We start from the raw sequence: 24,447 nt of genomic DNA on the forward strand, positions 1-24,447 counted from the left end.
GGTGGGCGTAAAAATACCAGGATAAATTAAGCACTGACCATACTTGTACAAGGATTCATAGTTGGCCTCTGCAACGCACGAGGGTGTGGGAAAGCTAGACATAGCAAAGAAGGAAAGCAAAGGTAAAAAAATATTGGTAAAGGGTGGAAAATAACATCGAGGAGGAAGTACATCTAGAGAAATGTCCCATGCGGCTCTGGGATGACTTGGCATCCCATCCTGTGAAGTCCACGAAAAGTCTAGCATAGCTCAGGGCAAACAGTAAGTCCCATCAGCAGGCAAAGCATCTTGATTCTTCTGCCCTAGGGCACAGGGGAGGGAGTTGGAAATGGAAAGCTGAAGTGGTGAAAACAGTGGTCCTCACACTTGGGCAAAGGCCAGGATCACCGGCAGGGCTTCTGAACAGCCAGGTGGCTGGGCCCCCACCCTGAGTCTGTGACTCAGCGGGTTGGGGTGGGCCAGAGAATCCCATTTCTGACATGTTCCCAGGTAATGCCGTAGCTGCTGGTCCTGGAAGTACATTTTTGAGAATCACTAGGTGAGAAGCCCAGCTCTGGACTTGCTCTAGGTTTGATTGTGGTTGTACCTATCCCGCACTGTTTGTCTCATTCTCTTTTGTGAAACAAGAGGCACAATAAGAGTCCCCTAGGACTGTTGTGAAGAATAACATATGTAACATATGTAACTTCTTAACCCAGTGCTCAGGGCACATAAGGACTCCCTGTGTGTCAGCTCTTATTGCAATTAAAAGGCTGATGACAAGCAAATAATTAGGCAATATCACTCAGGGTAGTCTTATTAAAACTGGATTAGTCTGAGATTGCACCACTTACATTTTTCTGATGGAAAGTCAAGGTTACCACTCTGTTCTCAAATGTCTCACTGCTTGGTCAGCCAGGTCCCATTACCCTAGGAGACATGGCTTGCCTGGAGCAAAGTGTAACCTGCTTTTTAACAGCATTATTTCTCAGTTAACATTTAACCAGGGGAGTAAAATGTGAAGCACATCTTTGAAACCTCACTAGGGAGCCCAACACCTTGTTCTTTCCTGGATGGTTCTGGTCACACCTGAGATTTTATTGAACCTGACCTCTGAGTCACAGAGCAGATTCTCTAGGTAGCTCAAATAGCAGTCACTGTGGGAGTGTGGCATTTGCTTCTGGTTTGGAGGTGTGAGGTTGGCCCTTTAAAAGCCAACACCTCCTCATCACCACTGTGTCCAAGTCTGGACCAGCGCCCACTCCCACCCCATCAGTGAGTGATGGTACCTCAGGGGAAGGTAGTCAGAGGCCAGGCAAGGATAACAGAGTGTGTGTTGTGATCCACAAGGCCATCGGTGGTGGTGGTTGTTTTTTTACTAAAACAACTAACTGGACAATGCAGTAGTTCATCTCTAGCAGTTATATAAGGAAATATACATTTTTAGGTTAGGTTTTAAGAAATAAAAATCACCCAGAGAGTTGAAAAGAGTGCCTCAAGAAACTTTACTTATTCTCCACTACTGTTCAATGTCTCCTTCATTTCCCTTATTCTGCTTTAGGAAGAAAAACTTCCACTTCTGTGCTTTGGTGGCCCCGCCCAGTTCAGGCTCCCTGTCCCTTGATTTGGAGCCTCTGAGCCTCTGAATTCTAAAGCAGCTTGTCCCCAAGAGCCCTTACCCACTGCTCACGATGTCCCCCATGGAAATGACTCAGCGTTTTCTGGGTGCAAACAGGCAAAGTCTATATTACATTAGAAGTTGTTGAGAGTATTCCCAAGAGAGGGCTTGCTCCTCTGGAGGGTCATGTACTCCGGTAGGTCACGGCAAGTGAAAATATAAAACCACAGAACTTCCCTTCAGAGAAAGAAAGGCTCATACTTCTACACTTGCTTTTCTCAGATGGGTTTTACTAGGTTTCCCCGTGTAGTACAGGGAGTCTACAACCAAACCCAGTCCAGCTCAGGACAGAGCAAAAAGCTGACTGCATTAGGGAGTGACAGGAAAGCCTGGGAGAAACAAGGACGGGAAAGCCTTATATTCCAGGCTGTGTCGGTATTGCAGCGGGGGATAGACTATGGGGGAAAGTCTATGAGAAAGATAAGTATCCCCTACCAGGGAAGAAACAGCCTTCTGATTACTACACATGAAAGCCAATTAAAAGGCAATGGGATTGAGTTGTGTTTGTGGCCCGTAGAGTGGGGGTCATTACTTTAGAGACAGAGTGTCTTGATAGCTAGGATCAGTAGTTGCCATATTCCCCAAAGGCACATTTATTTAAACACATTTATTTTTAATGGATAAAAGAAGAAAGGGGGCAGGATTATAGAACAGTAGAAATCCCCTCTGAGTTTACTTTATTTTGGTTTTTAATTGAATTTATAGGGGTGACATTGGTTAAGAAAATTCTGTACATTTCAGGTGTATAACTTTTTAAACACATCATCTGTATGTTGTATTGTGTGCTCACCATCCAAAGTCAAGAGTTTACTTTAAATCTGTGATTCGGTATGTACTGAGTTCATTGAGAATGATACAGTCAACCAATACGGCTTGTTAAGATCTTCGAGACATGCCTAAAGCCTACATGGTTACAAGACTGTGAAGTCTAGGCATAATGAATCAACATTTTAAAAGAATAATGATAAAATGACATGCCTCTGTTAGGCTTAAAAGAAGTTTTTACAAATAAAGGTAGAAGAGAGTGAATTAGGTAGATATCTAGGAAAACCCAAACCTAAGGAGAATGCATTGGAAGAGAGGGCATTTAACGTGGTATGTAAAAAATGAATACAATTCGCCAGGAGGTAACACAAGATATCACTGCAGTTGAAGATGGGCCACTATCATCTGTACTTGGCTTAACCTTTGCCGACCAGGAAAGAACGCTGGCTCTGCTCACGATGCCAGTAACCTCGGTTCTACAGTTCACTTCTGCATTAAAAACAAAGACAAACAAAAGCAGCTTTTCAAAGTAGATTATTCTGTGGCAGGGAAGTGAAGCAGCATAAAATGGAGAACGATTTAAAATAATCGTATGTAATTGATTTCCCTCTTTTGAAATTGCTTTTTGTAACCTCATAATTATGATAGCAGTATCAAGTAAGAAAGGCAAAAGATAGCAAAATCATTTATAGTCACAAAAGAATTTCTAATTATTGTGTGTGCTTTAGGTAACTTTAGTACAACTTGACTTTGCATTAGCCACGCAAGTGAATCTTGACATTCGGCCCCTCCAAAAGGCCAGACAGAAATTTAGGCTATTCCAGGAAACAATATTAGTCATAGTTTAACTAAGAAGCTTTAGTGCCAAAAGCCCAACTCACTAGCCTAATAACAGTGTTGAGTAAATCTGATATGCTATTAGTAATGGTTTGAGAATTCCAAATTTCTTATGTTAGCAGTTTCTATCCTTCCCCCCCCCCATCATTTTACCATGTATATACCGATTGCCCACGGCCCCTTGGCATGGTGCTCAGTGCTAGGGAAGGCAGAACTTATTACTACGACTGATGAAGTCTCTGGAGTTTGTCTTCTCCTAAGGGGAGATGCACAAGCAACAAGTAAATAATTAAATAAGACAAGAAAGTATAGTAGAGAGTGTATTAGGTTCTATAAGCAAAATGCACAGGGTGCTATGACACAGGAAATCTGCAGGTGCTGGTTTTTATGGGGCTCAGGAAAGGTTTCTGTTTTTAGGTGAAATTTGATCTAAAACCTGGACATACAGAAAAGCTGACAACAGGCAACCTAAGCCAACAGCAAATGCAAAGGCCCTGAGGTAGCAGCACTGCCATATGTTAGAGGAATAAGAGCAAAAGGTAGTGGGGCTGAGAGTTGGCGCACTGAGAAGAACATTCTAGACAAGGCGATGACAAAGGCAGGAGCCAACCATGGCTCCCAGGTATAGCCAGAAGTCTTGCTTGTACTTAAAGAGCACCCTGGTGCAACTCAGTGGATTGTAACTCAGTGGAAGGACTGCAAACCAAAGGGTCACTGGTTCGATTCCCAGTCAGGGCATATGCCTGGGTTGCAAGTTAGGTCCCCAGGAGGGGACATGCGACAGGCAACTACACATTGATGTTTCTCTCTCTGTCTTTCTCCTTTCCTTCCTCTCTCTCTAAAAATAAATAAACAAAATCTTTAAAAAAAAGAGCAATGGCACCTGCCTTTTAAATAAACTGTTGGATTTGTATTTAACAATGATGACTTGAGCTCCTGCGTGGTGAATGGAGTGTGAGTGTGAGTGTGTGTGTGTGTGACTGTGGGCTGTAGGGTAAGTACCAAAAGGGGAAGCAAAGAGCTAAGGCAAGAGACTGCTGACCTGCAATAATGCAGGTAAGAAATGCTCACGGCCCAAACCACAAGTCAGTCACAGAGATGGAGGAGAGGGGGTAAATGCTAGATATACTGGGGGGCACATTTAATGACTGCTAAGAGAAAAGGGGGAGGGGAAGGAAGAGAGGCATCTGGGTTGCTGACGTTAGGAGCCATTTAACCGAGTGGGTTCCTGTTCTATTTTGAATGTTAGGCTAGAGGTGGCCCATGGGACAGCTGTGTGACAAGGTCAAGTAGACAGAGTGAGGTGCTCGGAGCCCAGGGGAGAGGTCTTAGCTAGAGATACAAATTTGGGCATCAATATTCTGCACAGTTCCTGGCAGACCACCTAGACACACACGTGGTAATTAATAAATACTTACGGAAGGACTGATTGATCATTGACGAAAGGGCGAGTGAGAATTTTGCACACTGTAAGATGTTTTGAAGCTCTTGGCAAGGAACACTCAGGAAATGCCAGTGGAGTGCCAGGTGCTGCGGCTGCTCAATTAATTTACAGCGATGCATCTCAAGAAGGCAATGAACTATTATTCCAGGACCTGACCCTACCCGGCTGAACCAGCACCGGAGCCATTATTCAGCTGTGTGTACCTTCTGTTCCCCATCCTGAGAGCCTCTTCCCCTGGTGGTTTAAGTCCCTATCCAGGCATCTTGCTTTGTCCTTGATCACTACCCTTTTGTATGCTCACATTCAGAAAAATGCTGTCGTTGCTCTGACTCGGTCCCTAATGACTGTCTCAGAGCCTGCTCACGGGTTTCTGAGCCCTCTGTGGACCACGAACACTGAGCACCTGTTAGGGGCCAGGCGTGTTAGGTGTGGGCGCCATTCTCCACACTTGATGCTTACATGCCATTCCTAGCACCCTGCCAAGTAGATGTCTGCCCTCGGGGTGGACCTTAATTCCTCCAAGACAGTAAGTGTGTGGCTCTGAGTCGGGGGCCTAGAAAGAGCTAGAGCAAGGGTTCAGAACCAGTCTTGATGACATCCTGCTGACGCCCTGCAGCCAGCTCCCTGCCTAGGTGTGTGGAGCTCCTTGTATTTTGCCTGTGGGATCGGTCTATACCCTTGACGCACCCAGTTCCCCAGCAAAGACCAGTACGTGGTTGGCAGCTGTTGACCACCACCCAGCATTCAAGTCAGGTTGGCCGTTGTCTGTACCCTGGAGCAACAGTGTTCCACGTCTCTGTGACTGCAGACACACTTGGGGCCCTTGTGTGGGAATTTATCACGCCCAATGGGCAGATCCTAACCAGAGAGAGGCCCACAGCTGGGAGGTTATCAGTCATCAGAGAAACAAGAGATTGGGTAAATCCGAGTGACCCAGCTGGGCAGGCTTGCCAGGGGTAGGGGTGGCGCCGAGGACTAAGACTGTGTGTAAAGGAAAATGTGGACTCTTCATAGCCAGCTAAGGGGTGAGAAGGCAAAGATGTAGAAAATCCTAGCTCATTAATTAAAAGAAATAGCCTTTATGTAAATGTGTTACTAAAGCTTCCATCTCTCTAGCCACGCACTCAGACTGAAAGGCTTTCTGTCTTCATTAGGCACGTCCCCTGAGCAGGCGTGTGTGTGATGAGGCGGAGACGTTTGCTCAGACGTCGTCTGCAGCACAGTCAATGGTTTTCCCCACATCCAAAAGGAAGTCGTGCCTTTACCTGAGGAGGCCACGTCCTGAGAGGCAACCTGGGCAGGAATTATCTGCAGTTAATGGCACACAAAAGGACAAAGGGAACTGAAGCCACTCCTGCTGGCACTCATCTAGGTAGCACCTGCTTGTCCAGAACACTCGACCCTTTGTTGCTTGACACCTGCCTGGCTGGATGGGCCCCGTGCTGCCCGCTAAGGAAACGGAGCTGATGAATATCCATTTCAGGCTTGATGTGGCGGAAACAGGATGTGAAATTTCTAGAGACGAGCTACCTGTGAATCTGGCAACGACCAGGCATAGCTTGTTACTGAGTCACATGGATAAAGGTCAAAAGGCGGGAAGCTTGGTGTAACAGACAGACAGGAGGATAAAAAGCTGCACACACCCCAGGCCCTTCCGTCAGAGCCTGTGGCGGTGGCCGCGCACGCAGCTCTGTTCTGCTAAGGCACTGGTGGCATTTGCTTCCCACACAAGTGTGTGTCATTAAAGAGAGATGAGGTGGACCTTCAGCTGGCTGGCTGGCTGAAGTTTTTACTGAACCCTAGAAGGAGCTTCCAGGAAGCGAATATGAATCCACCCATTTCCACTGTAACATTACACCAGCTTATAGGACTACTGACAGAGTTTCAAGGATTCGGAGAGACAAAGATGCCTCTCTCTCTCCTTTTCCCTCTCCCCTCTCTCTCTTTTACACACACGCACACACACACACACACTCACACACAGAAGTAAACTCTTAAATATATCTTTATTACAAACATCATGATTTTGTTCTCTTTTAATATGACACTCAAAATACCAATAGCCAGATTCTCTGCTGCATGCCCGGCACCTAGATCAAAGTCAGAACAGAGGAGGCTGCCCGTGTATATTTGTTGAATAAATGAACACACGAATATTTAATATACCCTTGGGTTTCTGGTACCTAACCTTGCCTGGTGACTTTTTATTTATATTCCCAGGAAGGGACCTTAGCCGCACAATAAATTTACAAACACTTTTTTTCATGGAGACATTTAAACTCTTCTAGTTCTATACACGTGGCTATGTTCTTTCTGATGGAGAAATACTAAATGTAAAGCAGGACTGAAGGAATTTTTAACAACTTGCTTCTTCATTCTCACCCAAAACACCCTGTTTAAAGCATCTCACTGAGATTTCTGTATTCACGCTCTTCTTTTCTTATTTGGATATTATAGAATGACAAAGAGACACCAGCCAGCAGGGTTAGTGACAAGATAAGATCAGATGACAAATGAAAATGTAACTTCATCCTAGAGATTTGCTTAAGGATCAGACATTCTCTGCTCTCCCACTATATTCCTGAGATGAGAATGTTTACTCTGCATTAAAATTCAGATTACTTGATGAGTTTTAATGCCCTTCAACAGAAGTAAAATTTTATGTGGACACATTTATTAACTAGTGAGAGTTGGCTCTGGGTGTGGGCACCTAAATCTGAGGCAGGCTCAATACCAGGTCTGGTCAGTTTGCCCCAAAGCACTGATGTTCAAGAATGAATCTTGCGAGCGTTGGAATTGGAGCCCCCGACCCCGACCCTGCATAAGGCATGTAACCCTTTCGAAGATATCTGCTACTCTACATCTCATCAAAGTCATAATAACGAAAATAAGCAAAGGCCCTTGGACCATTGTTGGAAGGCTATTTGTTTGGCAATTAAAGAAACAGGTCCATATAAAAGTAGAAAATCAAGCCTGCGTGTTGCCTTTCAAACCCTGTGGGTAACCCAGATGACCAGAGACTGACTGAGGGAGGAGCACTAGGGACAGTTCTGGGGGCTGGTCGGCTGTTCTACGAGTCAACATATTGCTCAAGCTTATCTCCAAGAATAAAACACAGTCGCCTTTTCTTACTGGGATTTCTTTTTTAAATGTCAAGTCAGTATAACAAAGCGTAAAGGTTTGCCACATGTGGGTGTTGAGAGTACCCAGAGATTTATTATTCTCTGTCTTTTCTCTGTTGGAAGCATTCCATAGGGAAAAAAAAAAGATAAAAGATAAAAGAATCAAAATAGCAGGAACAAGGAAAACAACCAACATACATGTTTTTGGGGGGCCTATCATGGATGCATACTCTCTCCCTGCAATAGTTAAAAACGTGAGACGTTTGATTCCAAGTTAGTATTTTTAAAATAACACCTGTCTTCAAAATATAGATTAAGATGTAAAATTTGGTGACACTGTAACAAACGTTAATAGAAATCCACTCCCAGGAAACCCGACAGCCCTCCACTACCAGCCTGGTGCTGACATTCATCATATTTAACAAGGTGTATTGGAAATAGCTGAGTACTGACCTCCCCAGAACAAACGATCCTCTTGGGACGTGGGGCCTCTTGCTGTAACTGATAAACTGCCAGAAACAACAACAGAAAAAGTTAATTATAATTAGAGAGTGCAACACATGCCAACATGCCTTCAAACAGTTTCATCTATGTACATCTCCAAAATAGCAAATATTTCAAACAAACAAACAAACACACAAAACAAAGAGGAGACAAGCCCATTTTTAGACTGAATCAAGTCAGATCATTTATATGGAAATTAGTCGCTGTGGATGTAAACTGGCAAAATTGATTTTTTTATTCTTATAAGACCAATTTAGTTTCCTAATTGTTCCTGGCATTGTTCATTTCATGGCTTTCCTGGAAGACTAGATAACGGTTGAAATTCTCCTGTTTTAAAAATGAAATTCTACTCTTGAGTATCTAAGTGGAAAAGATCATGTAAGAGGCTTCCTGAATTAAATGCTGAGAGCTCCTGACATCACAGGGAGACGGGGGCATCGAAAGGAGTGTTATTCTCTGAAATGCTCCAGTTGCGGACAAAGACACAACTGATTCTGGGAGTGAATGGAGCCTCAAGTCATTGCTTTTCCCATGAGTTTCCTTTCTGCCCTGCTCACCACCACGGAGTCTTGTCTGTTCGACTATTTCCCACCCATTGTCATTCCTTTCTCTTGGGTCCTTTCATATCTTCAATAATAACTCTCTTATATCCTGCTTCAAAGACTGACTTTCAGGCTTTGGCATGGAGGAAAGCAGGTAATTAAATAGGAAAATACAATTTATCAGGCTCCTCTTTGAAATTTTTTTCAGATGATAACAAATGATTTTCTGCTGCTCAGCCAGTCTGCGTATTTCTCGTAGAGGGAAACCAGCCTTCGCAGGTACCTAATGGGCTCTACTTCCATGGAAACAGAAGTCGAAAACAAACATGGGGGGTGTTATCTTCAGAATCTTGAGAGGGAAGAATTAATTTTAGATGGTCTGACTCTTTGAAAAGTTAAAAACGCGATCATAGAAAGCCTAGAAAATGCAATAATAGAAGCAGAAATGTCTGGTTTATCCTGAGGTCTCAAAAGACAGAAGAAAATGTAACTGAAGGGCAGAGGACTGTGTGCAAACGGATGGAAGCGATGCGATGTGCCCTGTCAGGATGGCTCCCCAGCGCCTTCCGCGCAGCGCGGTCACTTTCCCGCCTGACTAAGGGCAGACTACCCAAGTTCAGCACAGAGAGGAATCTATGTAACCCTCTGGTCGGTGTTTGGTGTGCCACATGTCTGAACTTCGGTTGTCCCTTGCTAATGACGCTGCCTAAGGACCCACGTATGGAGAGACAGTCAGAGAAGGCTTCTTGTCAAAGAGGAAACAAGAGGACAAACTGGCCAAAGATACAGAACTGTGGCCATGTCACAGACTAGCTCAGTAGGGGTTCAGCTCCCCCTCAGTCGAGAGAGGGTCTCCTCTACTGCTCTGGAATCAGCCCACTGACTGACTGCCTTTTAGCAGGATGTTGTGGTTAATGAGTGTGAAGGGGCCAGTTCCTAGAATCACGGGATTTCCGAGGTCAGGGGAATTGCAGAACCCTATCCAGAGAATCCTGTCCCCCCTTCTCTGCCCACTGTCAGTGCCTCTTGAAACCAACAGTTCTGGGTGGGAGGTATGGTGCCAATGGCTTTGTGGACACCATTTTTAACGTCTCCCTGCAAGGGGACAAAGGAAGTATGTATGTTACAAGGGAAGCGTTTTTAGCTAAGCGTGCCTTTGCAAGTCATATTAGAAAATATCTGAACACCTGCTATAGGCCAGGAATGATCGTCAGCATTATGTGGAGGTTTCGTGCATGAATGGAGAGGAAGGGAAGAGAGATGGGAACCAGCATACTGAGTGCCTGTCGTGTGCCACAAACTGTTTGATTGAAACTTCCCTAGAACTCAGAGAAAAGAACATTGTACCATTGCTGTTCTCATTTTTTAGGGAGGAAACAAATGTAGAGAAACTACCTATTTGTCCCCTGGCATCCAGCTAAAATGTCTCCTTTTGATTCTAAAGCCATGGTTTCTTTTCTTATGCCTCAAGGCCTTTGTGCTTGCTATTCATGCCACCTGGATTGGTCTTTCCCAAGACATCTGTGTGGCTCTTGTTCTCCATTCTGGTCTTCCCTGGCTTGCCTGCTTTGGAATAAACTTCTATCCCATCCCTCTGCTCCCTTACTCTGTTTTATGTTTCTCCTCAGTCCTCATCACCATGAACACGATTTTGCATCTCCTCTCCCTTGACCATAATGTAAGCCCTTGAGGGCACGGGGCTTTGTGCACTGGGGTACCCTGAGCACCTGGAACAGCACTTGGCACATGGAGGATACTTAATGCGTATTTGGTGTACAAATGAACTGCATCCAATGACTAGTGGGTCACAATCCATGCCTTCAGGGAGACTCTGATCCATTGAGGCAGGTGCGCATGGAAAAACAAAACCAGGGTGGGCCAGGCACTTCAATGGGGGAGAAGCATGGAGCTCTCCTTGAAGGACCAGAGGTACAGAACAGAGAAGGGGTTACGGGTAGAGGGAAGAGCCCCCGAAGGGGAAGGCGAAGACGTGCTGATTGGTTGGTGGTAGCCCAGGGTGTCTACTGCACCAGGTGGGCAGATGGGGGAGGAGGCCACATGCCATGCAACCCTGAAGGCCACGCTAAGGAACATGAATGTTCTGTGTGTAGTGGGGAGGTGGGGACACGTGTGGAGCAGGGAGGTGACATGACCAGGTCCATTTCTGAGTAATAATAATAAGAATAAGACTATGCAGAATAATAGAGGTTGACATTTCCTGGACACCTACTGTGTGTCAGACACCTTCGTCTACACATTGTCATTTAATCTTTCCAACCAACTCCCAGGATAACTGTTATCCCCTCTCACTGATAAAGCAGGAAAGATGTCACACTTTGAACAAGTTCAAGTTCACACAGATGATGTGATGGAATCAAAATTTAAAGGCTACTTTCCAGATCCCATGGTCTGTGTTTTTTAGCCTCATCAGCTGTTATACAGATACAGATTCCCAAGACCCATCATCCCTGATGACACTCACTCTGCCAATCTGGCAAGGGGCCTGGAATGTCCTTTTTAAAGCTATGCACGGGGAGAGTGGGGGCCACTGCTCTGTGCCTCACAGAAGGAAGGGTAAGAGTGGGGAGTCAGGGAAGTGGGAGAAGACAGTATTTTAGGTGGACAGAAAAGCAATGGGGAAAGTGTGAGTGAAGCTAACCCTGGCAGAAATGCAGATGGATGGTGAGTTGGCCGCAGAGGACAGACAGGGCTTGATCACAAACTGAATGACCAAGAGATAGAGATGCTATTAAAAATCACCCAGAGCCGTGTCCTCCAGGGACCCTGTGAGATTTAATAAAGAGAAATGCTGCAGCTCTCCAGTCTCACCACCAGAAAGAGTCCAAGCCAGGGGCGATGTTGAGGGGTCCCTGCAAACCCCTCAAGCCAGAGATGCCACCTCTCCTTCCTGGTCCCTGATCGGTTACTGATGTCTCAGAGAGCAGATCTCAGGACCCATGAGATCTGCTCGGTGCTTTCCCAAGAAGCAGAAATGGACAAATAGGCAAGAAGCCTGTTCGCCATCTGAATTACATAAAGATAATGAGAGAGCAACCAATGGCAATAGCAGCCATGTAAAATAAGGGGGCCCTAAGACCCATGTTAGCTTCACGTGTGGGCTGCAGTCCTTTTTATTCAAGATTAGCTATAAGAAAACAAACATCCATGAAAAAGTCTCTGAGGCACATTTCATAAAACTAAAGCATGACGCTGTCCTAAAGAGCCATTTCTATAAGTTTTTTTTCCAACAAATACATTTCACAAGCAAAGTGCAATACTGTACATCACTTCTTAGGTGATTCTACAAGCTAAGAGGCAATACAATGGATGTTTCTACTGTCTGGCCCTGGGCCTTCTGCAGCATTGGAGGGAATTCTCAGCACTGGGATAAACTGCTTGGTGAACGTGGGGTAGGGGCTGTCACTGAGGAACGTGGAGGTGAAAATGGGATTCTCAACTCCCCTGGAAACCTGAAGCAGATTGAGAAATACAAAGCTCATTGACAGAATGTTTTACCTTTTATTCAAAAAGAAAACTTGATTTGCCCGCCTCTGGAAACAGCATCCACCCAGTACCTATGGATGCCAAATAAAAGCCCGTGGGCTGGGTGACAGTGAAGCCCAGATTAGACCCACTGTCACCTAAGAGACCCTGCAGGGGCACCCTCTAACAGCCACTTGTTTTTAAAGAAGGCACGTGGAGCCAGGAAATTGAACCTAGTCACTTGCTTCTGACACCGAGCCAGTGCCACCTGCTCATGGCCTGTCCTCCCAGTTTTCATGGAAACAAACTCACGGTTGTAAGGATAGTAGATATTTCCAAGGCTTCTTGGCTCGACCCTGTCTCCACCCTGTTGTGCAAAGGCCTTGCCTGGCCAACAGAAGGTCCAGTTTTGGGGGGACTGAGTCCTTTTACTACCCAGTGGCGCTGTGAGAAGCCCAAGGAAGAGCCTGGGTACCCTGGAAGCAGGGGGTCTCAGGCACAGGTGTGCTCAAGAAGCACCTGCAGTGCAAGGGAAATTGCAGGCCCCCCTCCCTGACTCTTCTGATTCCACAATCTAGGGCAGGATGGAGGAAAGGTGATCACACATATTGTCCGCACGTGAGTCTGATGCAGGGGCCCTGTGGACCAGGCTTTTGTGGTCCCAAACTCCTCTTTTGAAAAATATGCACAGGCTACTACTCTTCGACCGTCTGCCCAGGACAGTGTCCTCGGACAGCTGTCGGCCACAGCATCTGCCACCTAATTGGCACTTGGCCTTTTAAAAAATAGAATCTTTTAAAGGGTACCCATGTTGGTGAGGTTTTGAACTTATCTGATCAAAGCACACAGTTCATACAGCTCTGGTTGAAAGTTTAGAATGTGGCTCTTTTTTAAAAGCAACCTTAAACATACCTTTACTTTCTTGAGAATTCAAAGCTTTCTTCTCAGTTACTTCGTTAACATTTTGGGGTTTGGTTTTAAGAATTAAGAACTAGCTGCAGTTACATGATCCCTTGGGACAAGATTAATCTTATGGGGACAACCTAGTAAGGGATAGCATTAGCTTTTAAGAAAGGAAAGGAAGCAGGGAAGGAACTTAAGGGACATTAGGTGACATCCTGGTTCTTTGAGACAAGACTCAGTCTTATCCATACTTGTGGCCTCACAGTTCCAAGCCTGCTGTCTGGCTTCAGGCAAAGACTTAATATGCATTTGTTGAGAAAATGAATGAAAAACCAAAGGAACAATCTACTGCATATAAAATATTGAGAGTTGATTTCTAAGGTTCCTTGCTATTCTAAAATTCTAAGTCAGACATTGGTGGTTGTCTTCTCAATATCCATGTCCATCTTCCCTGTTCCAAGAGCACTCCAAATTTTCTAGTCATGTGGATTATCCAGGACTGATCTCCCCCTGAGTTTGATGGGTTTTGGGCAGGTAGCACATCTCAGTTCTGACACAGCGGTGCAGTTAGGACTGGAGACTCAGGCCAGTCAGGGCTGAGACTCAGCTCTAACACTCTGCTTGGAGTGTGAGGAAAGTAGACCGCCTCTCTGCCTGCTGCTCTTAAATCACAGTGGCAGCCCCAGGCTGTTGGCAGCTCTCCAGCAACCACAAGAGGCCTACTAATAGTGGAGCCTCGCAGGAAAGGAGAGCCAGGAGAGGAAGAGATGCGCACGGGGTTCTGGTAATTCCTTTCGAGTGGATGGAACACACTGTGCCTGAAGGCACTTTCTCTGGACTTTTCGTTTCCATCAATCAATGTGATTGAGTGGAATATTCTGTTACTTGCAACCAAAAGCATTGCAATTAGCATTAAGACTTAGAAACAGCTTCTTAAAGTGGATCATTATGATGCAGACTAATTTTCTTTTAGGAAAAATATCATGCTTGAGACTGAGGCTTCATAATAATAATCCAATAGCAGATGAGTCAAAGTTAATGGCCGACAATAGGTGACAGGTGAAGGCAAAGATTTGCCCATATACCTTTAGAATCATTTCAAATCATTAATTTTTTAAACCAAGTCCTATAACATGGTTAAAATGTATGACATACAGTAAATATGAGAGATTTCAAAATACCAAATAATCTCTTGAGTTTAAAAAAATACATGTGATTAAGAAATGCGGCTTCCATAAATAATATGCTAATGAGTTTGACATACATATTTAAAATGAATCTTTCGAAGGATGGTTTGTGAGCATTTTAAAGAGACAGGTTCAGTGATTCCTGAAGTTCAGGATGTATTTACCAAGAAATTATTTAAAACAAAACACATTTCATACTCTGATAGGTGTGCTGGATTTTCAGATCAGGAAAGTGCTATAATTTTGGCATATCTGAAGATTAAAATGCATCTCATGGAGTTCTTCCAGGCCCTCAGATCCCCTCCCCCATTTCCCTTTCAAGACCTACAGGCAAATTTAACCTCTTCTATAAAATCCTCTCTAATTTCAGGAGGTAAAGGAATATATATTGTTACTAAAATCCATTTGTGTTTTAAGTTGATTGGTTTACATATGAATCTCTTACTAGACTGAAAGTTGGAGGAAAGTGTGGACCACATTTTGTTCATTGCTGATTCCTAATACTCATCTGGACATTCAGAAGGTGCTCACTGCATGTTTGCTGAAAGGCCAAGTGAGTCCATGCTAATCTTGGGAATAAGATGGAGAAGCATGAATTTGGGAATAGATAACATTGTCAGATGAGTTGATAAGTGATCCAAGACCCAAACTGAAACAATTTATGGGTCAGGACAAACAAAAGAGAGATCTTTCTGGTGGTGCTCTGTAGGCCTCTGGCCAATGAGGTTTTGATGCTGTAGACGGCACTGCTGACCGTGAACTCCCCTCCGTTTTGGAACCCCTTGTGGCTAGACTCCCTCAGATGAGCCTGGCTGACTGCTGGTTGGGTGCTATAGAGAGGAACTTCTTTTTTTTTTTCAATTTTTAAAAGATTTTATTTATTTATCTTTAGAGGGGAAGGGAAGGAGAGAGGGAGAGAAACATCAATGTATGGTTGCCTTTTGTGCATCCCCTGCTGGGAATTGGCCTGCAGGGAACTGGCCTGCAACCCAGGCATGTGCCCTGACTGAGAATCAAACCGCGATCCTCTGAGTCGCAGGCCCTCGCTCAATCCACTGAGCTACACCAGCCAGGGCTAGAGAGGAACTTCTTCACCACCATTAACTTTGTATTAAATAGCCCCAACCACCCCTTCTGCATATACAGTTTTATGGTTCTGGAGCAAGTTTTAAAAAACCACACACACACACAATTTGGTTAGATCCAAAAACTAAACTTAAAATAAATACCCTATGGTAAAATTGTTATTGTGAACATGTAATCGCTAAGGACGTTTTTGGCTTCCTTAGGACACAGAAGTGTTTTTAAAGGCTATATGGGGTGGCCCCAGGTCTCTTAGCCAAAGGTGAAATGAAATTGAGCCAATGCCATCTTTTCACTTCAGTAAACCTCTCTGCGGGGGCATTCACTCAACAAATATTTATTAGGTAGTTAATGCATGCAGGCCAGTGCACAAGGCACGGTAAGTCATGGAACACCCAGTACCTCTCACACAGATATTCTGTTGATTTACTGTCAGAGCACTTCACACCCCATTAGGAAACAAACAAACAAAAACATCCAATTACTGAGTCATTAGCACTGGCTTTTAAAATAGAAGATCAGAAAGCAGAACAGTAGGTTGAAAGGGCCATTAGAGACCCAGCAGAAGCCCCTTATTTCACAGATGGAAGAACGACTCTTGTAATGAAGAATGAGATGCCTGTTTATATGCTGACACAGAAAGGCAGAAGACATTTGCAAAGTGAAACAAGAAAGTTGAAGGACACCAAGTATAATATAAATGCATTTTTTACAAAGGGAAGCATCAACAAAAATGCCTTCGTGTCGGGCATGGGTGTTTGAAATACTTGGAAGACTATGCCTTCCAAACTTAGCAAGGGGTCAGCTCCTGGGAAAGAGGAGTGAACCATGGGGAGAGGGCTGGTTTGTGGATTAGGGGAAATTTTTATTCTCAGCTTGAAGTATTTCTGTGATGTTTGTCTTTCACACAGCTTTGTGTGGCTTTTGTAACAACAACATAAATGCATAGGTATATTGTGTGTCTGTGTATGTGTGTGTGTGTGTATAATTTTAAATAGAACAAAAAAAGTCTTGGAAGCTGGCAGGCTGTGGTCAGGCTTGCTCCTGGCTTCCACTCTGAATGTCACTCCAAGGCTTTTTGTAAACCCTCGCCAAGTTCCTGAAGCTCCCTGAGGCTGTGATTCCCTGCATGCTAGTGAATTGGGGGCAATGATGGTGCCATTGCTCGGGGCTGTGGTGAGAGTTTGAGAGTTCGGGCATGTAGCTAGCACAGTGGCTGGCCCACGGCAGGTCTCCTTGGGCAGTAGAAACANGTGGTCAGGCTTGCTCCTGGCTTCCACTCTGAATGTCACTCCAAGGCTTTTTGTAAACCCTCGCCAAGTTCCTGAAGCTCCCTGAGGCTGTGATTCCCTGCATGCTAGTGAATTGGGGGCAATGATGGTGCCATTGCTCGGGGCTGTGGTGAGAGTTTGAGAGTTCGGGCACGTAGCTAGCGCAGTGGCTGGCCCACGGCAGGTCTCCTTGGGCAGTAGAAACACCAGCAACATCCATAACTATAGCAATAATTATTTTTTTACTGCTGTCTAGAAGCAGGCCCTGAACAAGGACCTGTGTCCCCAGAACAGTGGGTTTCCAGCTACCATACTCCTTCCCCCTCTCACCAGAGAAGTACTTAGTCGGGCAGAGGATGTTAAGGACAGAAAGCTGAATGGTGACTGATGACCAGGCAATGCTCCCTGCTTCCAGGGAGTCACCTTTAGTGACCAAACATTATTCTTTGCTATCTGCTAATTTGCTTGTGGCAAATGTCCTATGATCTTATAGCCATATGGTATTGGTCAGGAACATAATTCACAGAACTGAACACATTTACCCTTGCTGACCAACTGTGCAAAAGAAAAGAGAAAGAAAGAAAGAAAGAAAGAAAAAAGAAAGAAAGAAAGACATCTAAATCAAAGGCATCTTTTAAAAATATATTTTTAAGCATTCCTGAAGTGGGTTGCAGGCAGCCTGCTCTTGCGGGTCCTGGCCAGGAGAGTGGGTCATTTCCTAGACCTCGGTGACCAATATATCTCCTTAGTGGAAAACAAATACGTGGGTTCTCAGTGCTGTGAGATGGGGCTGCTTGTGCACTAAATCACTGGCCGGAGCTCTTCACAGGGCAGGCCTGCCAAAGCCTTCTCTGGGGGTCAGGTTGCGGGGGTTCCGGCCGCAGGTACTCACGGTATGATTTCCATATTGGAGGCTGGTACTCTTCAGCATCTGGAATGAAAAGAAAGAAATCACACCGTCAGCCTGAATGTCAAACTGTCAGCACGTGTCTCCTCTGGAGGAACAGCAGTGCTTGCATTTGGTCCCAGGGGCCCCGCACTCACTTCTGCACAGGCCAGGCATGAGGGAGGCAGCGTGCAAGGCAGCCCCCGCCTGCCCAGCGCCACTTTCTTCAGGCGGCTTAGCGTGACAGAATCAATTGCTTAATCATCTTCATAGAGCCCCGTAAATCAAAAAAGATTTTTAAAGCAATTAACTTGATTGTACCCTCTAGTAATCCTTTCAAACGGTATTTACTTAACACGGCATAATAAACATATAATTTAGCTCACAGCTTCCAAGCAGACCTTTAGCCCATTTATTAAGACTTGAAGGTAAGACGCAAAGGGGCGAGCATGTTAAATATTAAACCTGGGAAGTTGTGCAACTCAACCCCCTCTGAAAGGACGTGGTCTGACAGCGGAGACGCTGACGGTTCGATTGGAATCGCATTACCTCCTTGGATTTACTCCAATACAGGACATGGGAGGTTCCTAGAAAACTTCTCCGCAATCAGGAGTGTCAGGGTGGAAGAGTCACCATGAAATGGAGAGGACGCACATACTACCCATCGAGCGAACACCCAGACGAGGGAAGGAAATCTGCTTGTTCAGTTGACTCAGCGGCCCCTGTGCTACCAGCGGAACTTACAATTCTCACGGAACTGTCAGAGTCCTTCCCAGCTCACAGCTGAGGCCATAAGCTGAGGATACACTCCAGCTTAAACCACCATAGGGGGAAATCTTTTCCTCCGAATCACAGACTGTTGGTCTGCAGAAACCTTAAGCACCTCTAGCTAGAAGCTCTGCTTGTGTCTTCTGGCCGGCCCATGGCCATGCCCAGGCACCCTGACACTGCCCTTGGCCTTGTGCTACCATCCCATACTAGTTTCATGCAAAGGAATAGAACTCTTTGAACCTCGTGCATAAGAGAGTTTGAGAATTTTTCCCCTCCTGAGAAACAAATATGTTATTTATAAATAAAACCTCATTCAAAAGTGATGAATGTTCCCAAATCCTACTCAATTACACATGTGCAGCTTAAATTAAATTCTCCCCCAATTAATATTTTGCTCTCTGGGGCCCTCCCTGTCACAGATGCAACTAAATACTTCCAAAAATAGTTTCTTTCAAATAAATCTGCATTGTTAGGCTGGCACTTGTCAGAAACCTACTGATGGAGAATCACACACACACACAAACAGTACATTAAAAAGGGTTTAGGTTGCTATCCAAACAGTTTGCTGAATAAAGCAAAACTCTTAATACTTGCATCAAAGTAATAGGCAGTATCTTAAAATAATGAGTTTTTAAGCAATAAAATCAATTATTCTTATCCTATATTTTAGAAAAAGCAATTTTTTAAATCCTCATCCAAAGATATATTTATCGATTTTAGGGAGAGAGAGAGAGACAGAGAGAAGCATCAGTGTGAGAAAGAAACATTGATTGGTTGGATTCTGTACACGCCCCCACCAGGAATGGAGCCCTCAGCCCAGGTATGTGCCCTGCTTGGGAATGGAACCCACAACCGTGTGCTGTGTGGTATGATGCTCCAACAAAGTGAGCCACCTGGCCAGGCCTTACGTAAACCAATTTTAATGGGTTAACGTGAGTGTTTCTTTATAAAGAACATTCAAAGAAAATAAATTAAGTCGTCAGGTTTACATTAAATTTGAGAACTATCCATGCACTGTCATCTTACCAGATAGCCAGATAATATATGTCGAAATGGTGATGACACCTTTAGAGCTGTTTTTCAAAGATCGACAAACACACACGCAGCAGATGGCCTAGAAGTGTGAAGCCCTGAGGTGGTGTGCACCCACGGCCGCCATGTCTTATCAATCTGGCTGAGATGTATTCCGTGATGCAAGCACAACCCCTGACCAAAGTGGTCGAGAATGTTCCAAACCTAGGGTGCAATTGCTGCCTATTGGGAGAAGGTCCCCCAAATAAGTAGTCTCCTTTATGTAGGTTTTAAAACATAGTTCAGACGCTCAATTTGGAATTCCTAAGGTCTCTTACGTAGAGTCAAAAGGTCAGAAGAGATGACCTGTCACCATCTATTTCAGTCATGATATTTTGTAAAAAACCTAGACTTTTGTTTCAACTAAAACACTGGGTCCTCACTTTTTGACTCCCATTTAGGCTACCCTGCGCATAAATAATTGATCACTTTCTGTTTGCTCCTGGTTGACAACGTGACCGAGAGGTGAAGCAAACTGCCTATAGAGACTAGAGAATATAACGCTCCCTAGCTTAAAATTCTTCAATGTTGTTCCTCTGCTTTTGGAATAAAGAACAAACATCATAGTGTGGCCTTCAAGGCCCTGGGTCATCCCATCTCCGTCCACCACTCAACTTCACGGCAGACATTTTTCCCTTTTTCATTTATTGTCGACCACACTTCCCTTCCCTAGAACAAGATGCGCTCTTCGGAGCCCTGCCTTTTCTCTGTGGACCATTCATGTAAAAAGCTCTCCAGCAGACCTCTGTCTGGTTAACACGCATCATCACGTAGGACTCAGCTCAAATGCCACCTTCGGGGGCTTCCCTGTCCCTTTTGTGTGAAGTAGCCTTCTCCCCACCCCTGTCCCTCCCCATCACAGCACTCAGTGCCATTTGAACTTATTTATTTTTTGACTTGTTATTACTGGCCTCACCCCACTATAAGCTAAACTTCAATGAAGCAGGAATTTTGTCTCATTCGCTGGTACATCACCAGCCCTTAGGAGGGTACCCAGCACACACCTGACATTCACAAAATGTGTGGTAAATAAATGAACACACTTTCAGGGTTCAACTCTTACCTTTGACAACTAACTTGAAGCAGGTTGCTTCTTTAAAGAGTCTCCCAGTGCTCATCTTTATAAAACAGAAAAAATAAAGTAGCTACCTCATTGCCTCTTAGGGTCATTGTGGAAATTAAGTGAGATGATATATATAAAGTTCTTGGGACAGTAGGTTGCAACAGCAAGACCTCAGTGAAGCCCCACAAATGTTGTCATAGCTACCTCACCCTGTCGTGGCTCTTCCCAGGTGAGCTCATGCCCTTCTCTCCTACCCCTTGACTGCAGCCAATGACTATCTTCAATTTTGCCTCCAGATCTGGAGCCTGTAATTAAGTGCCAGTGCCGTTGTCATGGAAGGTTATTCTTTCCCATAAAAGAATTCAGAGTGAGAGGCCATTTGTCATGCTTCAGTGGAAGAACTATAATTATCTGGGTCTCAGAGACATGCTTCCCAAACCACTGAAGTGCATGGTTAGGAGACCTTGGTCAAGTGACAAGGCACAAAATATTTTTAATATGTTGAAACAAATTTTTAGCTGCCCCGGCACTGCCCCACCAACATGCACATTTGCCCCAATTCCATGCAAAATTTTTCAGAATTCTAGTTTACGCTTGGACAGCATGACACTTTTTTAAAAGAAACCTGAAATAGATTTTCGAGGTCATTTAGTTCACCTTCCTCATTTGACAAACGGGGGAAAGGAAATGCAGATGATTAAGCAGCTTTCTCAAGGTCATAAAACAAGTGAGAGTCAGGGGTGGGACTAGAGCAGGGAGCCCCGCCTTCCAGGCCTCACCCATTAGTCATCTGTGACAGGCAGGCTGCCCTAATTTACATACATTAAAATAAAGAAAAGACTATATGGCAGATTTGTTACTTCAATTCTCATGAAGCTTGAAAGAAAAAAATAAAGTAGAAAGAAAAATATTAATGGCATAGAAAATTGACATCAAATCAAATTAACTGAATCCCATCTCTGCATATACCGCCATCTAATGATTCAAGTCCGGGAGATGCAAGACGCGGAAAGCGCCAACAACACTGGGCCTGATGCTTTGGGAAACTTCATGATCTTGTCAAATAAACACTTAAGAGAAATGGGTGTGAGGCAGAAAGAAGGCTGAGGAGGCAGAACCGAAGCCCCAAGTTCTGAGAAAAAAATGATTACTGAACCCAGAAGACAGTTAGACATTTTTTAAAAGAAACAACAAATTATAAGGGTTAAAAAGGTTTTAAAAAGATAGTGTTTAAAAATGTTGACTAATATGTATACAAACTTTCAAAACTATGTAAACTCTAGGATATAGCAATTCTGTTCATGGGAATTTCAACTCAGGTCTTAATGGAACACATGAGCAATGACGGATATGTGAACAAGCTGTTCATTGCTGCTTTGTGTATAATAGTGAATCTAACAGCCACTGGAAAAGGGAGTGGTTACATAAATGATTATATACTATAACCATGGAAACGATGGTGTGGATCAGAGCTGTGTGGTCAAGGGTGTGGCCTCTGGAGCTAGACTATCTGAGTTCAAAATCTAGCTCTGTCACGTACCAGCTGTGTGGCCTTAGACATGTTATCGCACCTCTCCGTGCCTCAGTTTTTTAATCTATAAAGTGGGAGTAATAATACGACCCAACATATAGCATGTTGTGAACATAGAATGGGTTAATATATATATAATACTCTGGTGTCTGGCTGCTAGTAAACTGTTTGCTATTTGTGTTATCAATCTTTAACAACATAGAACAATATTCATGCTACATTAAGTATCAAACAAATCAGATTGCAAAACAATTGATTAAACATAATCCCCTTTTTAAGAAAAGATAAATATTTATATACATGGAAATGATCTACAAGGCTATAAAGCCAATTATTAACAGTTGCTACACCTGACAGTGAAAATAGAAGTAAGTTGTGCCCTGGCCGGAGTAGCTCAGTGGATTGAGCGCAGGCCTGTGAACCAGAGGATCGCAGTTTGATTCCCAGTCAGGGCGCATGCCTGGGTTGCAGGCCAGTTCCCAGAAGGGGACACATGAGAGGCAACCATACATTAGTATCTCTCTCCCTCTCTCCTTCTTTTCCTCTCTAAACATAAATAAATAAAATCTTTTTAAAAATTAAAAAATTGAAGTAAGTTGTTTTTTTCTTCTTTGCTCATCTGCATTTTAAAATTTCTGTTCATGATTTCCAGCCAAGATGGACATGTAGGTAGACACCCCATGCCTCCTCGCACAACCAAAACAAAGACAACAACAAATTTAAAAACAAAAACCAACCAGAAACGACAGAAAGTCGAACTGTATGGAAGTCTGATAACCAAGGAGTTAAAGAGGAAACATTCATCCAGACAGATAGGAGGGCTGGAGATGGGGAGCTGGGCAGAGAGGACTCACAACAAGGCGGTGGGTGGAGGACCAGGGTGGGTGAGGCAGTGGCTTGCAGACTGGGCGGTCCCACATTCGTGTGCAGATAAACCGGGAGGAACAACTAGGGAGTAAGATAGACCCGAAACCCAGGGCTCCGAAGCAGTGAAATAAAGCCTCAGACCTCTGACTGAAAACACCTGTGGGGGTTGAAGTGGTGGGAGAAACTCCCAGCCCCACAGAGGAGTTTGTTGAAGAGATCCATGGGGTCCTAGAACGTACACAAACCCACCCACCTGGGAATCAGCATCAGAAGGGCCCAGTTTGCTTGTGGGTAGCAGGGGAAGTGACTGAAATCTGGCAAAGAGCAGAGCAAGCGCCACTGTTCCCTCTCAGACCCCAAGCCCACATACAGCATCACAGAGCAGTGACATGGGTTGTCCCACCCCGATAAACACCTAAGGCTTCACCCCTTACTACATAACAGGTGTGCCTAACCAAACAAACTAACAAAAAATGGCCCAAATAAATGAACAGATCAAAGCTCCAGAAAAAATACAACTAAGTGACGAAGAGCTAGCCAACCTATCAGATGCACAGTTCAAAACACTGGTTATCTGGATGCTCTGGTAACTCACTGGGTACTTCAACAGCATAAAACAGACCCAGGCAGCAATGAAGGTCGAATTTTGTGAAATAAAGAAAAATCTACAGGGAACCAACAGTGATGGGAAGGAAACCGGGACTCAAATCAACGGTTTGAAGCAGAAGGAAGAAAGAAACATTCACCCAGAGCAGAATGAAAAAACAATAATTCAAAAAGATGAGGAGAGGCTTAGGAACCCCCAGGACATCTTTTAACATTCCAGCATCCGAATCACAGGGTGCCAGAAGGAGAAGAGGAAGAAAACTTAGAGAAATTGAAAGAAACTGAAACTCCAAGAAATTGAAATCTTATTTGAACAAATAAGAGAGAACTTCCCCAATCTGGCAAAGAAAATAGACTTCCAGAAAGTCCAGGAAGCTCAGAAAGTCCCAAAGAAGTTGGACCCAAGGAGGAACACACCAAGGCACATCATAATTACATTAGCCAAGATTAAAGATGAGAGAATCTTAAAAGCAGCAAGAAAAAAGGAGGCACCTACAAAGGTGTGCCAATTGGACTATCAGCCAATTTCTCAAAAGAAACCTTATAGGCAAGAAGGGGCTGGAAAGAAGTATTCCAAGTCATGAAAGGCAGGGACCTACATCCAAGATACTCTATCCAGCAAAGCCTTCATTTATAATAGAAGGGCAGATAAGGTGCTTCCCAGATAAAGTCAAGTTCAAGGAGTTCATCATCACCCAGCCCTTGTTATATGAAATGTTAAAGGAACTTATCTAAGAAAAAGAAGAAGATCAAAAATATAAACATTAAAATGACAACAAACTCACAGCTATTAACAACTGAACCTAAAAAAAAAACTAAGCAAACAACTAAAACAGGAACAGAACCACAGAAAT

General features: G+C 44.2%; 1 protein-coding gene across 1 annotated transcript in view; it reads right to left on the bottom strand.

The window, feature by feature from the left end:
• The window catches only part of CHN2 (chimerin 2), a 261,880-nt gene that overhangs the window by 103,648 nt on the left and 133,785 nt on the right, over positions 1-24,447 (bottom strand). Inside the window, exons 2-3 of the mRNA XM_037041231.1 lie at positions 17,691-17,729; positions 8,279-8,334 (exon numbers count right to left, since the gene is read on the bottom strand). Of these exons, the coding sequence (XP_036897126.1) occupies positions 8,279-8,334; positions 17,691-17,729 (95 nt within the window). The remainder of the gene's footprint in view (positions 1-8,278; positions 8,335-17,690; positions 17,730-24,447) is intronic.

Source organism: Sturnira hondurensis, unplaced genomic scaffold (genome assembly GCF_014824575.4).
Source record: "Sturnira hondurensis isolate 20B ecotype Veracruz unplaced genomic scaffold, ASM1482457v3 Scaffold0002840, whole genome shotgun sequence".
Taxonomy (NCBI): Eukaryota; Metazoa; Chordata; class Mammalia; order Chiroptera; family Phyllostomidae; genus Sturnira; species Sturnira hondurensis.